A 15,394-nucleotide genomic window follows, 5' to 3' on the forward strand; every position below is an offset into this window, starting at 1 on the left:
CCTAATATGATCTCGCTCACTGCAGTGTGAACAAGTGTCTCATAGTAGCGCCGGGCCAACATTATAACATCACTTTAACACACTCAAATGCGTTACACACACACACTTGTTGGGTTTTCATGTTTTATGGGGACTTTCCAAAGGCGTAATGGTTTTTATACCGTGCAAACCGTATATTCTATCCCCTACACTGCCCCTGCCCCTAAACCTACCCATCACACACACACACACACACACACACACACACACACACACTGCCCCTAAACCTACCCATCACAGGAGACATTCTGCATTTTTACATTGTCAAAAAACATCACTTAGTCTGATTTATAAGATGTTTTCCTCATGGTGACCCTAAAAATGTCCCCACAAGGATGAGGATTTCGGATATTGCCATCTTTGTGGGGACATTTTGTCCCCATAACGTAGGGATTACCAGTCCCCACACACACACACACACAAACTTTTCGCTCTGCCAAATCAAGCCCTCAAGACACGCCTTTGTGTCGAATAAGAGACGAAAAATTACATATTGTGCCTTTAAATGATGACAATACTAATTATATAAATTTTTATCATTTGTGTCACGTCAACAACCCAAATTTAATCACTTTGTGGTCACTTACAGAACTCATGCATTTCTTTGATTGACATGTATTCAACACTTTCTCAGCTCTATTGTCAGGAAGCGTATGGCTGAGGGTTTAACAGTGACTTACTAATATGATTTTTTCTGCCACACTAAGTGACGATAAGAGCTTGCTAGTAAACTCACTCGTGGACGCTGTGACAGTATCCCAGCAGGCATCTGGTTAGATTGGACAGCACTTTTAGCCTAGAGGGAGAGCATCACACGACAGCACACACACACACACACACACGACAGCGCAGCTAAAAGCAAAGTGTTTCTGGTGGGACCGTGTGCTTTTTATAGCCGAGGCCCATGCATGCTATAAGCGAAGAGAGCTGTTCTGCTATTAAGCCACAATGACAAGAAAAACACGCAAGAACAAGCATCCGAGATGACAACGCTTTCACGACGAAGGATGCAACGTTCTGCTTCATTTACAAAAGGTCAGAGGTGAAGAGTGCATTTTCTGCACCACTAGAGGCAGCAAACAAAATAATGACTTTTCAAATATACCACAAAGAATATGCATATGATGTGGCTTATTTAATGCATCACTGCCACAACACAAAGCATTAAACCCCACTGTGCAAGCAAAACGTTATACTTATTTTACAATAAGGTAATGTTGATTTCAACATTTACTAATACTTCATTAAAATCAAAACATGCATGCTAATATTATTTAATAGAACTGAGCTGACATGAATTAACAGCTATATTTAATCAACAAAGATTAATAAATACTGTCATAAAAGTATTGCTCATTGTTAGTTAACTAAAGGGACCTTGTTGTAAACACACTCTAAAAAATGCTGGGTTAAAAATAACCCAAGTTGGGTTGAAAATGGACTAGCCCAGCAATTGGGTTGTTTAAAGCAAACATTTAAGCCAACCGCTGGGTTAAAACAACCCATTCGCTGGGTTAAAACAACCCAATCGCAATTTTAACCCAGCATTTTTTTTAGAGTGTAAAACAGATTACTGGAGAAATTTTATTATATTTTACAGAAAACTTATTTTACAAAATAAATTATGGGTTACCTGTTAATATGCAGACAGCCTATGACTAAAAAAGGTCTAAGGATTTATTGTAAAAAAATATATATTTTATTATAAATATCTGTGCTTTTTTATCTGGGATATACATTTACATTAAAGTCTATGTCTTTAAAATGAAATACGAGCCTCTTATGCATCCACTGTGGGGATTAAAACTCCTGTACATTGAAGAAAAACGTATGGATTGTCATATATGTTTATTTAGAAGTATTATTTTTCTTATTTTCTACCCAAAAGTTTAATTCATACTGGAAGCCAGAGGGCGCCCTCGAGCAGAAACTCCACATTTTCCTCAGAAAAGTAATAGTTTTCAGGAAATCCCTGATGTGAAGCTCGCGCTGTAGCTGAATAAAGAGAAGATAGAAACGCTTTGACTGATTAAACATGAAGATAATAAACACACGACTGCGACAAGATATGGTGTATTGAGTTCAAGTCTTCTTGGGTATTTTCATAATAATAAAGTATTCAGTGCTGACTGACATTCTGTGATCAGAAGCCACATCAGCTCGACTGGCGATATGAAGTGAAACATGTTATTAAACGTATTTTGTTGGACAACAGGTTTATGAACGCATCACATGACTAGTTTGTGAAGTGTTTTTTCAAACGCACGTTATAAGCGACTCAAACTCAGTGCTTTCAGACGGAGCAGCATTTACTCCTGATCTCAGATCAGCTCTTCACTGACACACTGGGCATATATTTATTTAATTAAAATCGCAGCCTTTGCGCTTTCATAAATCGAATATAACCAAAGTCGCGCTTGCGGGTTCGATTTCGATTAATCGTACAGCCCTAGCTGTGAATATTTTTATCGTTCATCATCTGGAATGAACAATTAATTTGCGTCTCCGGGGTGTTAATAAAGGCCTTCTGAAGCGAATCAATGCGTTTGTGTAAGAAAAATATCCATATTTAAAATTTTATCAAGTAAACTTTCAGCCGATCGCCTTCCCTGTTAAATTTATGAATACATTTTTTGAAAGTTCCCCTGCGGATGGAAAGACTAACGCGACCAGGTCCGTTCGTCATGACATCACGAACGCATTTCACATTCAACATTTTTCTACGGAAGGCGGTCGGTCAAAAGTTTACTTGATAAAGTTTTAAATATGAATATTTTTCTCACACAAACGCATCGATTCGCTTCAGAAGGCCTTTATTAACACCCCAGAGCCGTGTGGAGCAGATATATGACGCACAGATGCACTTTTTATGGACTTCAAAAACAGAGCAACTATGAATCAAATTATAACGCTTGGATTAGCCTGGACTTTTGTAATACAACTCAGATTTTATTCGTCTGAAAGAAGAATGACACACACACCTCGGATGACTTGGGGGTGAGTAAATCATGGGATAATCTTCATTTTTGGGTGAACTATCCCTTTAAGACTCCTTTATCGTTATAGTCATCGTCCTCGGTGTGAGCTGGCCTTTACTTGCCATTTCTTTAAAATTATTTGGTAAGCAATTTTGAGTTTCGAAGCCAAACGAAAGTACAGCTCTGCAAAAAATATTCACCTCTGACCTTCATAAACGACCCAAAATGCTACGTCTGGTTGGACACTGGCGCCGAACTCCAGCCGGGCCTGCATGTGGTCATGCACGTTTATGGCCGGGCGTCGTCCGCTCCCAAAAGACCGAAATCTATTCTTCAAAACTGTAAAAAGAGTTGTCCACAACTGCCCTGAGTGAAACCCCTCGACTGGTAATAACTCATCTCTCTCTCCATTTCCTGATCACAATTACCCTCTCCATGAGGAGCAGGGACTGGAAATTACATTTCTCTGATCCTCTGCTATAATTGGACACTGAGGATTCTCCACAGCCTTTCTGTAAGTGGAAAACAAAGAGGCTTTGAGCGTTTGGGTTTGGATTTCACAACGCGACTCATTACGTTGAAGGAGAAGCGTAACATCACTCCATCCTCCGGGTTGCCAACTTTTAAGATCAGGTTGGAGGTATATCGAAAATATACCGTATATCGATTTCAGTATCAATTCATAGCCTACTGTGCATATAAAGAAATAAGGATATGTACGTCATTAACATTTTAAAATTTCACATTTAAAGAAATCTAGTGTTTGATCATATCTAAACATTTATTAAAATGCAAAATTGCAATACTTTTTTGAGCAACTAGATTAGATACATGTATATTGATTAAAGACCCATAAAAGGCACCAGTGGGTAATGGCATTAAAAATGGAAATTATTATTTTTCGAGCCACAAAATAACTCTTTGAATAAGAATTCGCTAATTTAACCTTAATTACTAAACTAATTGTAATATAAATACACAATTTAAATTGTTATTAATGGACCATAATTATTGCAAAAATAGTATTTAGTAGCCTACCAAAATATCTAAAAAATATTCAATAAATATTATTGAACTAAAATATAGAACATTTATTCAATTGAAAAATATTTAAGGTGTATGGTCACATTTGACTAGTACACTGTAAAAAAAAAAAAATCAGGTCTCCAATTGAACAGTTTCTAGTGAGCGATCACATCTAAATTTTTCAGTTGGCCAAAGTTAATTTCTGTGAATTGATGCAATTTAATTCAAGAAATTCAATTTGGCCAACTGAAAATTTTAGATGTGATCGCTCACTAGAAAATGTTCAATTGGAGACCTGATTTTTTTTTTTTTTTACAGTGTATGAGTGTGACCAATTAGTAAGGAATAGCTGAGGGCTAAATACAATAAAAAAAACATTAATGTTAACATTGTTGCACCTCCATCACTCTCCATTATAAAACGATCCTGTATGGTTGACAGGGAGATGATCGCGCGAGCATGTTTTTCAACACTCTGGCTTTAACTGTTATGCCATACTAGCGCCAAAACGTTATTTATCGTTTGAATTTCGCATTAAAATGTAAAAAAAAAATGTAAAAGCTTAGACTTTGTTTGCAATTTGATGTGAGATTAAGTTGGGCAGCGTGAGAGCGTGAGTATCACGCCAAATGAGTGAGAGTCGGCAACTATTGATAGACCGATATATCGGCCGATATTTGCGTGTATCGGCCGATATAAGGCTGCTGCGTTCGCCGATATTTTTCCCCTGCATTATTTCCAGACAGGCGTCCACAGGGCAGCTCTCACCGTCTTCAAACTCTCTCGCTCTCCCTCGCGCATATTAATCACAATCAATTGAGAATTGACACGATGGTAAAAGGTGGAAAGACTGAAGTTTCACGTGGAGCATTGGGAGATTTTCTCCTGAATTACCGCTGGTGTTTCTACAAGAGATTCAGTGAAGTGCACCTACACTCTAAACAATGCTGGGTTAAAAATAACCATTGAAAATGGACTAACCCAGCAATTGGGTTGTTTTAAGCAAACATTTAACCCAACCCCTGGGTCAAAACAACCCAATTGCTGGATTAGTCCATATTCAACCCAACTTGGGTTATTTTTAACCCAGCATTTTTTAGAGTGTAAGCATTAAATGACTAGGTTGTGAATAGTTTTAAATGAAGTATAGTACAGTCAGTGTGCACTTTATTATGCTGCTCGCTTGTTGATACTGTGTGCAATAGTGTAGTTATTTTATTTGTGCTTAAATATTTATTTTCACCACTGAACTCTTTTCTTTCTTGTTCTACCTCACCTGTTTTTACTATTTGTTAAATATAGTTTTTTTTAGTTCAATAAATGTTCCTTTTTTAAATTGTACATTTTAAATTGTTATCATCCTAATCATTGTGTCATTTTTATGTTGTAAATTTGAGGGAGCAAAAGCAGTATCGGCTCAAGAAAATCAGCAGCCCGTATCGCTCATCGGCTAAGGCTGATGGGAAAAAAAAATCAGTATCGGCACTAAAAAAAATCCATATCGGTCGATCCCTATTGGCAACCCTGCCATAGAGACAGAGTGTACACTTTGTCACATATCCGCTTTTAGACATTGTTCTGTTTTTTGTTATAAGTCCGAAATGACAAGGAGCCGCTTCACGCAATGCAAAGTCAATGGAGAGCGTTGGATTGTTTCCCCCCCGGTGTGGGCGTGGCCTCCAGATTATGACGCGTGTCGCTCTGTCTCTATACTCAAGACCATGCAAGGTTTGCAGAAGTAAGCGTTGTTGGCCGTGAGATCTGTCGACAGTCACTTCTGCAAAGCTTGAAGTCTCCCACTAATGGACTGATAATAGAACCCAGTGCTGCACTTTGATGCTTCCCCTGTAGTTTACAGGGTGACAGTGTGTGATTAATTGCACTCACTCCACTCCCAGTTCCCCTTTCCTCTTTTTTGCCGGCTGTCATTGGCGTGACTTTGCTCGCGCACAGCTGGATATTCGCCGCGATTCGCCGTAGACAATGGCGAGCGCATACTGTAATACATCTTTTACACAGCCAGAGCACGACATGACGTCAGGAGAGAAGAGCTGCAACCTCAGCACGACTTTCACAGCAATTATCACGAAAAAATATCCTCAGCACGGGGGAAGGCCAACAAACAGCAAGCAAAGCTGACGGCACACGAGGCGAAGAAGAAGAAGTTTCTGATGACGCACCGTTTGGCTCGACCTTTACCTTCACACATCTCATTTTCTCCAACTAAAACGCCGTTTGAAATGCTCGACATCACAGCATCCTGAGGGAATTATGCTATACGGTGGCTAGGGTTGGGTACCAAACTCGGTACCTTTAAAGGGTTAGTTCACCCAAAAATGTAAATTCTGTCATTAATTCTTCACCCTCATGTGGTTGGACACCCGTCAGACCTCCGTTCATCTTCAGACACAAATGAAGATATTTTAGTGTAAAGCTGATGCTGAGAAAGGCTTCAGATAGGCCTCCATTGGCATTCAGTACATTTACACTCACAAGACCCATAAAAGGCACTAAAAACGCCGTTACAAAGTCCATCTCACCACAGTGACTCTACAATAATTTTACGATGCGACGACAATAGTTTTTGTGCGCAAAAAAAATCAAAATAACACCTTTATCCAGCTTGTTCTTGTCTTCCGTGTGTGTCTCCACGACGCATGCGCGAGAATATGACGCAGATCCTGTTTTAACCCAGCGAATGGGCTGTTTTAACCCAGCGAATGGGCTGTTTTAACCCAGCGAATGGGCTGTTTTAACCCAGCGGATGGGTTGTTTTAACCCAGCGATTGGGTTGTTTTAACCCAGCGATTGGGTTGTTTTAACCCAGCGATTGGGTTGTTTTAACCCAGCGATTGGGTTGTTTTAAGCAAACATTTCACCCAACCACTGGGTTAAAATGACCAATTTGCTGGGTTAAAACAACCCATTCGCTGGGTTAAAACAACCCAATTACTGGGTTAAAACAGGATCTGCGTCATATTCTCGCGCATGCGTCGCGGAGGCACACACAGAAGACAAGAACAAGTTGGATAAAGTCGTTATTTAGATTTTTTTTAACCCAGCATTTTTTAGAGTGCATGAACTTCATCTCCAGAGCCGCTCTGAGAGTCACTTTATGAGCATTTTATTTGAGAAAAACTACCGTCATATCGCAAACACAGAAACTCAAAGCTCTTCACGGCAACCCGTCAAAATAAAAGTTCGGCTTAACTTGACAAATATATCACTGTTGTCCAGCAGAATTGAGATACGTCTCAATGTAATAATAATAAATTATCAAAACTTAATTTTTTAATTAATAAATCACAATTTTTCTTCCATGTTATAATCCTAACAGTATAAAAGCTCAGTTGTGCCGCACAAAAAAGTAATTTCTAAAGATACATTTTTATGTCTTCATTTTGATTACAAGAAAATACAAACACAAATATTTTCAAAGAAATGTTTTTTATGAATTCAGTAGCTCATAGTCTACAAATTACTGGTGAATATTACAGTAATCAAACATAGACAATGGCGGCATAATGTCAATAACACTTCTATAAATGACTTACAGTTTGTGCAGTTATTGAGGGAAACATCCCTAAAGCACCATTGGGTTAAAATGTGAACCCGTACCAAACCCGAACTGGCACGGGACTGTGTTAGATCTCATTTACTCCAACTAAAACTAAAAAAAAAAAAAAGCCTCCTGAGGGAATTATGATATACAGTGGCACTAGGTCATAGTATAGTAGCCGCTCAATGCACAATGCGGCCTTTGTGTTTCCAAACGTATTTGGAGAAAAACCATGATGGCTGTAACCTTAGTAGCGCCCATGAGACCCGGCCGTTAGGCAACGAGGGAAGCGGTTAGAGTAATGATGATCGCAATAACATTCTCACTTACACTGAATCTTTACGCCGACTGGACTCTTTTTGAGCATATTTTCATACAAATAATAGCATTAGGCCCCCCATTCATAAACTAAGCTCAGAGGACGCATAACAGGGAAAGGACGGACATGGAAAAAGTGCACTCACGCTTTGACGCACGTTTTTTAAACCGTAATTATGTGTATGAGAGAACAAACAAGGCCTTTGTTTGCCTAAAAAGAGAGGATAGATGTACAATGTACAAGAACGGATTATGCACATTTGGGATCTTCGGCTTTCAGGGTCTGTATATTCAAACAGACAAATCCTGCAAATACACAACACCGTTAAAGACGAGATTGCTCAAGCATTGTCAAGGGTTCAACGGACGGCACGTTTTTTTTATCCTCTTGACATTCACAGTCGCCTCTTATTCATATTCAGGCACTTGTCAGTGATTTTACTGTACTTGATTCAGCCACTTGCTCTTTATCCTCCTTGCAAGGGCCAAGAGAACACGGGACGAGTGGGAATTCACACACTTAATTAATTAAGTGTATCCACAGTGGAAAATAGGTGGATAAGGAGAAGAAGAAAGGAGTGCAGATAGTACTTCAGATCCCCGTGTGAACCGGAAACATGTAGCTCATTAGTATCCAAAAAACCTATGGGCCATTAATTAGTCGCAAACAATGTTCTCCCTAAATATCGACTTCTTAATGGACACGAAGAGACTTGGTTCGTGTTCCCATTACAGTCAATGGCATTGGCCTCCGAGGGCTTCTGGAATCGGGCTTATGTCATCCTGCGATGCCCTTCAGACGCTGGAGAGGGATAGTTTTCCCCTCATCCTTTCCTTGTTTCTCATTAACTATGCACAATTGTCCAGGGAGGTTTCGCTAGACTGGATAGGGTTTCTAACAATACGATTCCTGGCGTTTTTGGAAACTGCAGTATTAGCCTGGAGCATGCAACACACAGCGCACTTTTTATAATAATAATAATAATAGTTATAAGTCGCACGGGTATATTTGTGCCAATAATACATTGTATGGGTCAAAATTATGCATTTTTCTTTTACGCCAAAAATCATTAGGATATTAAGATCATGTTCCATGAAGACATTCCAACCGTAAATAGATCAAATGTACTATTAGTACACTCTAAAAAATGCTGGGTTAAAAACAACCCAAGTTGGGTTGAATATAGATTAACCCAGCAATTGGGTTGTTTTAAGCAAACATTTAACCCAACCGCTGGGTTAAAACGACCCATTACCTGGGTTGGTCCATATTCAACCCAACTTGGGTTGTTTTTAACCCAGCATTTTTTAGAGTGTGGGTCAAAATTATGCATTTTTCTTTTACGCCAAAAATCATTAGGATATTAAGAAGATATTCCTACCATAAATATGTCAAAAATGTATCATTATTATTAGTAATATGCATTGCTAAGGACTTCATTCTGACAACTTTAAAAGACACACTCTAAAAAATGCTGGGTTAAAAACAACCCAAGATGGGTTTAATATGGACTAACCCAGCGGTTGGGTTGAATGTTTGCTTAAAACATTTTTCTGGGTTTAAACAACCCAATTGCTGGGTTAGTCTATATTCAACCCAACTTGGGTTGTTTTTAACCCAGCATTTTAAGAGTGCAATATTTAGATTTTTTTGCACCCTCAGATTCCAGATTTGCTAAATATTATCCGAATCACAAACCACACATCAATGTAACGCTTATTTATTCAGCTTTCAGATGATCTATACATCTCAATTTTTTAATAATAATAATAATAATAATAATAATGTGACCAGTCATAAGTCGCACGGGTATATTTGTGCCAATAATACATTGTATGGGTCAAAATTATGCATTTTTCTTTTACGCCAAAAATCATTAGGATATTAAGATCATGTTCCATGAAGATATTCCAGCCGTAAATATATCAAATGTACTATTAGCACACTCTAAAAAATGCTGGGTTAAAAATAATCCAAGTTGGGTTGAAAATGGACTTAAATGTTTGCTTAAAACAACCCAATTGCTGGGTTAGTCCATTTTCAACCCAACTTGGATTATTTTTAACCCAGCATTTTTTAGAGTGTAGTAATATGCATTGCTAAGGACTTCATTCGGACAACTTTAAAAGGCAATATTTAGATTTTCTTGCACCCTCAGATCCTAACAAACCACACATCAATGAAAGATTATTTATTCAGCTGAAGATGATCTACACATCTCAATTTCCAGGGTCACACATGTCATTTAGATTAGAACGGAATAAGCAATGTCCAAAAATACAAGTAGAATCCTGAACATCCACTGAGAGAGGGTTAAAGTCAATGTCAAACACCGCTCGGAGGAGGTCTTTGTGCCATCCCTCCGTGTCAGAAACATGGCTGCCTGTTTACTTACTCGACAATTATTCAGCGAAATCCCTTTAATGGAGTCCCCACACTCCAACGGACACATTGAAGAGCCGAGCGGCATCAGCAATGGCGTATCTGAGATATGCCACAAACACAAACTTGAAAGCATCTTCAACCACTTTTAACTCACCATGTTGTGCCCAGAGGACAACTCATTTAATTAGTTCATTATAATGCAATCAAAGCATGCAGCTCGGAAAATAGTCAATAACAAAATCATCAAAACAACTATTTATTTTACTCTTAATAGAGACAGGGAATGGGTGTCAATACAAACACTCCATGAGTGATATTTTGATTTATGGCAGTTTTCCTCAAAATATTCCCAATTGAACATTAATTTGCCATTTTGTAATTAGGGCCATACAATGATATATAATGTAAAAAAAAACTTAAGTGGAGGATTTAATTATTCATATATGGCAGAGATTCACTGGGGGACCCTAGTTGGGGACATACTTTATATTTCTAAACATAGACGCAAACAAAATCCCACTATATTATATATGAAATTGGCATGACGTTTGGAGGATATGGAACTGGAACTCAGTCCCCAGTCGAAATGCACTCCCTATTGTGTGTGTGTGTGTGTGTTTTTAATTTGTTTTATAATACACATACATATACACACACATACATACACACACACACACAAAACCAAAAAAAAAATGATTTACTGCTAAATAGATAGGTTTTAAAAACAATTCATATCAAATACTCTTATCCCTTAAAAGCAGAAAACAACACAAATACCCTGTAAGAAGATTTCAGCATTCATAACAGGCCTAAAGATATTAAAAACAAGCACGATAAGCTTCGGGAAGGTACAGATCTGTGCGCGTGTCTGCGCATAAACAACGACAAATTTAACAAACTGCTCATTTCTGACGCGATCCAAACACACTCCGGCTTTTGTTCAGTCACACCGCAGAAGACAAAGTTTACCCAAGTAATGACCTCACGATGAGCTCATACCTATTATTAAGACCAAATGTCAATCATCCACGTATATGATATTCAATAAAAAGAGATTTAAACAACTGGGACGATATTGACTCCAATATAACCAAGAGGCTCTTGTACTCACAACAACAATAATAAACAAAACACAGCAATGAAAAAGGATATTGATAGTATATTCAATTATTTTTATTTTCATATATATATATATATATATATATATATATATATATATATATATATATATATATATATATATATATATATATATATTCCAAAAATGCTGGGTTGTTTAAACGGTCAAATATGGTACGTTACTCAACCGTTAGTTTAAATTTTTAAATAAAATTTTTGAAACCCAACGGTTGGACCCACATTTGACCGTTGAGACAACACAGCATTTTAAGAGTGTACACAAATATGATCTTTATTCAGAATTTACACAAGAGATAAAAACGCTGGCATGAAATATTAAATTTGATAATCCAAGCAAATGAATGACTCCGCCAAAGACTCATTCACTGAAATCAGTTAATCTGCACGTCTGTGCGAAGATGGCTCAACTTTTCATGCGCAAATCTCGCAGTTATCAGCCCAATAATACGGCGAAACTTTATCTCGCTCATTCCGCTAACTTCAGTCAGCGATACAGATCGATATATTTCACCTGTCGTTCGTGAATAAACAACACTGAAGGGTTTTCTTACCTTGAGCCGCTCCGATGTGGACGAGCGATAAAATACTAAAAATCAACACAGTGATCATCTGCGTTAAGAATCCCGATCCGCCTCGTTCTCTTCGCGCAGTCTTATTACTTCTTCCCATCGTATAAACAGTCGAAACAAGGCAAAAATCCGCCGTCAGGTGAAATAATAATCAGAGGAGCCTCTGGAGATGTTGTTTGTAGTAAAACCAAAGACGGAGAGTCGGTTAAACGCGGAACAAATGTTGGCTGAATCCGTTGGTTTTTACCTCAGCGCACTCTTCTGACAGACAGCGGCCACCACCGCCCGTCAAACACATATATTTGGGATTAAATATCCTCAGTTTCTCCTCTTCTCAGCAGTTTGTCTCGCAAGGCTTCGCGAGATGCGGTAAATCAGCCGCGAACAGGTACAAAAATCAGCTCTCCTGAGGTGAGTTCGCGCTCAGGCTCGGCGTCTGTCAGTGAAGTTCCTCCAACGCGCGCTCCTCGCCTTCTGATGGAGAGTTGAAGAGGCGCGCGATCCCCGCGCGAGCCACCGGCGCTCCAGCCAATCCGAGTGCGCACCGACTTCAGTGTGAAGAAAACCAGGTGCGGGCGCGCGGAGCGGATGTGAACCTCGATCAGCTGCGCTGTGTTATCAAATGAGATGATCGGAAGCTCTATTAGCCTATTTTATTCTGTTTCTGCGCATAATTACCATAAACTGAGATACCCTAACTAAATACACACACACACTCTGCCGTTCAAAAGTGTTTAATGTTTTTAGAAGTCTCTAAAGCTGCATTTATTTGAATAAAAATACCAAAAAAATGTGAAATATTTTTAAAAATGTATAATAACGGTTTTCTATGTGATTATGTTTTAAAATGTAATTTATTTATGTGATGCAATGTATAATTACTCCAGTCTTAAGTGTCAGAAATCGTTCTAATATGCTCAAGAAACATTTATGATTATTATCAGTGTTGTATGAAACATTTTTTAGGATTCTTTGATTAATACAAAGTTCAAAAGAAGCTTTTGCAACATTGTAGCCACCACTGTTTAAAAAGTTTTGGCTCTGTATGAATTTTTTTAATAAATTAATTTATTCCGCAAGGATGCATTCAATTGATCAAAAGTGACACCAAAGATTGTATTTAGATTTTTTTTTTTTTTCATTTATTTATTTATTTATTTGGATGGAACAATGCATATTGATGAATGCTTTCCACTTACACTTGTAAAGCAAACAGTTAATTTAATAAGGTAAATTAAATCGATAAATGTGTTCACCTAACATAATAAACTTTTATACATTTAACATGACATTATTAAGTAAACTGCACATATAAATATTATGTAACAGTGACAAATTCAACCGGTTTGTATTTACTCAAAGAAATATTGTCAGCTTTACTTGAATATCTTTTGTTCATATAACTAAATGTTATTTGTAAAAATGACTCAATATAGTTGTGTGGAACCACTTGATGCCGCTTTTTTGAGTAAATTCAACAAGTAATTTTTTTGAGTGCAGTTAAAATATTACGTTTTAATAATAATATTTCTCTTTTTTGTGGTATTTTTAATAAAATAAATGCAGCCTTAGAGAGCAGAAGACACTTCTTATAAAAACATTACAAATCTTACCAATCAGCAACTGTAGCCTATTGGCTATAACTGATTATTATTTCTTTATTTTGCAAAAATGCTAGAATCAATGAATATTGTCATTAGACTGTTTTCTGACTTACAATTCACAAAGGGAGGTTTGAAAATGACTTTATTGCTGTTAATGTTTTACTCTTGGTTCTGATCCATGACACTGAGTAAACAAGAGGAAAACAAACCTCTCTGCAATCTAATCAACCAAACCTTTAACGACATTTGCTTTGCTTATCACTGGCCTCCTGTTATTCATTTAGCCCTGCTAATTGCCCCAAAACATGCTCTCTTGTCAGACGGCATGATCGATAATTATGACGGGAGGAAAACCACAAACCATGATAACTGAGCTTGCATATCCACACTGAGCCTGTGGTCTGAGTTCATGATAAGAGTCGCCCTCATCAGTCTTCTCTATATCTGCAGGCTGCACTTATGATGCATGAGGAGGGCGTGGCTTAATGGTTCCGGGCTGCTGACTTCAGTGTTGAGGGTTCGACCCCAGGTGGAGTGGCCTAGAAACTGAAGAGCTGCTGAAATTCCAGTCCCCTTCGATCACTGTTGCGCCCTGGAGCGAGACACTTAACCTCAGGTTCTTCAGTTCCTGCTCTTCAGTCGTTTCACATCTGCTAAAAACACTGGGCTAAAAACAACCACATCTGCACTTAAATGCATACCTTGGGTCTTTAGCGACCCGGGACGTCATTCACTACCCTCCTCCTCATTCATTTTCTTAAGTTAGACCTTCTTAGTATTGCTCAATCAATTCATTCTAAACAATATAACAAGAAAAACATAATCAAATTATAAAAGAATGGCTGTTTTTCCATTCATTTTTGTTAAAAATTGGATAGGGTCGCTAATGACCCGAGGTGTGTAAGAGTGTAAGTATATTTTTTTCTGCACAGTAATAATTTAATCTTTAATGACGGAATAAGTGCAATTCCCAGTCTGATACACAATAATGAAGTTTCACACACTTACACACACAGAAAACAAAAACTACCCAAACACTGGGTTGTTACGTCTGACCCAGGATCTGAGTAACACAGAAACGACCCAAACACTGGGTTGTTACATCTGACCCAGGATGTGCGTAACACAAAAACGACCCAAACACTGGGTTGTTACGTCTGACCCAGGATCTGCGTAACACAAAAACGACCCAAACACTGGGTTGTTACGTCCAACCCAGGATCTGAGTAACACAAAAACGACCCAAACACTGGGTTGTTACGTCCGGCCCGGGATCTGAGTAACACAAAAATGACCCAAACACTGGGTTGTTACATCTGACCCAGGATCTGAGTAACACAGAAACGACCCAAACACTGGGTTGTTACGTCTGACCCAGGATCTGAGTAACACAAAAACGACCCAAACACTGGGTTGTTACGTCTGACCCAGGATCTGCGTAACACAAAAACGACCCAAACACTGGGTTGTTACGTCCGACGCAGGATCTGAGTAACACAGAAACGACCCAAACACTGGGTTGTTACGTCCGACGCAGGATCTGCGTAACACAAAAACGACCCAAACACTGGGTTGTTACGTCCGACGCAGGATCTGCGTAACACAAAAACGACCCAAACACTGGGTTGTTACGTCCGACGCAGGATCTGAGTAACACAGAAACGACCCAAACACTGGGTTGTTACGTCTGACCCAGGATCTGCGTAACACAAAAACGACCCAAACACTGGGTTGTTACATCTGACCCAGGATCTGCGTAACACAAAAACGACCCA

At 38.5% G+C, this 15,394-nt stretch overlaps 1 protein-coding gene across 1 annotated transcript in view; it reads right to left on the bottom strand.

Moving 5' to 3' along the window:
* Positions 1–12,491, bottom strand: part of unc5cb (unc-5 netrin receptor Cb) — a 337,306-nt gene extending 324,815 nt beyond the window's left edge. The window contains exon 1 of the mRNA XM_079803827.1: positions 11,998–12,491. Within this exon, the coding sequence (XP_079659953.1) occupies positions 11,998–12,115 (118 nt within the window). The 5' untranslated portion in view covers positions 12,116–12,491. The remainder of the gene's footprint in view (positions 1–11,997) is intronic.
* Between the last annotated feature and the right edge of the window lie 2,903 nt (positions 12,492–15,394).

The sequence above is a fragment of the Gobio gobio genome (assembly GCF_949357685.1).
Source record: "Gobio gobio genome assembly, chromosome: 22".
In the NCBI taxonomy this organism is placed as follows: Eukaryota; Metazoa; Chordata; class Actinopteri; order Cypriniformes; family Gobionidae; genus Gobio; species Gobio gobio.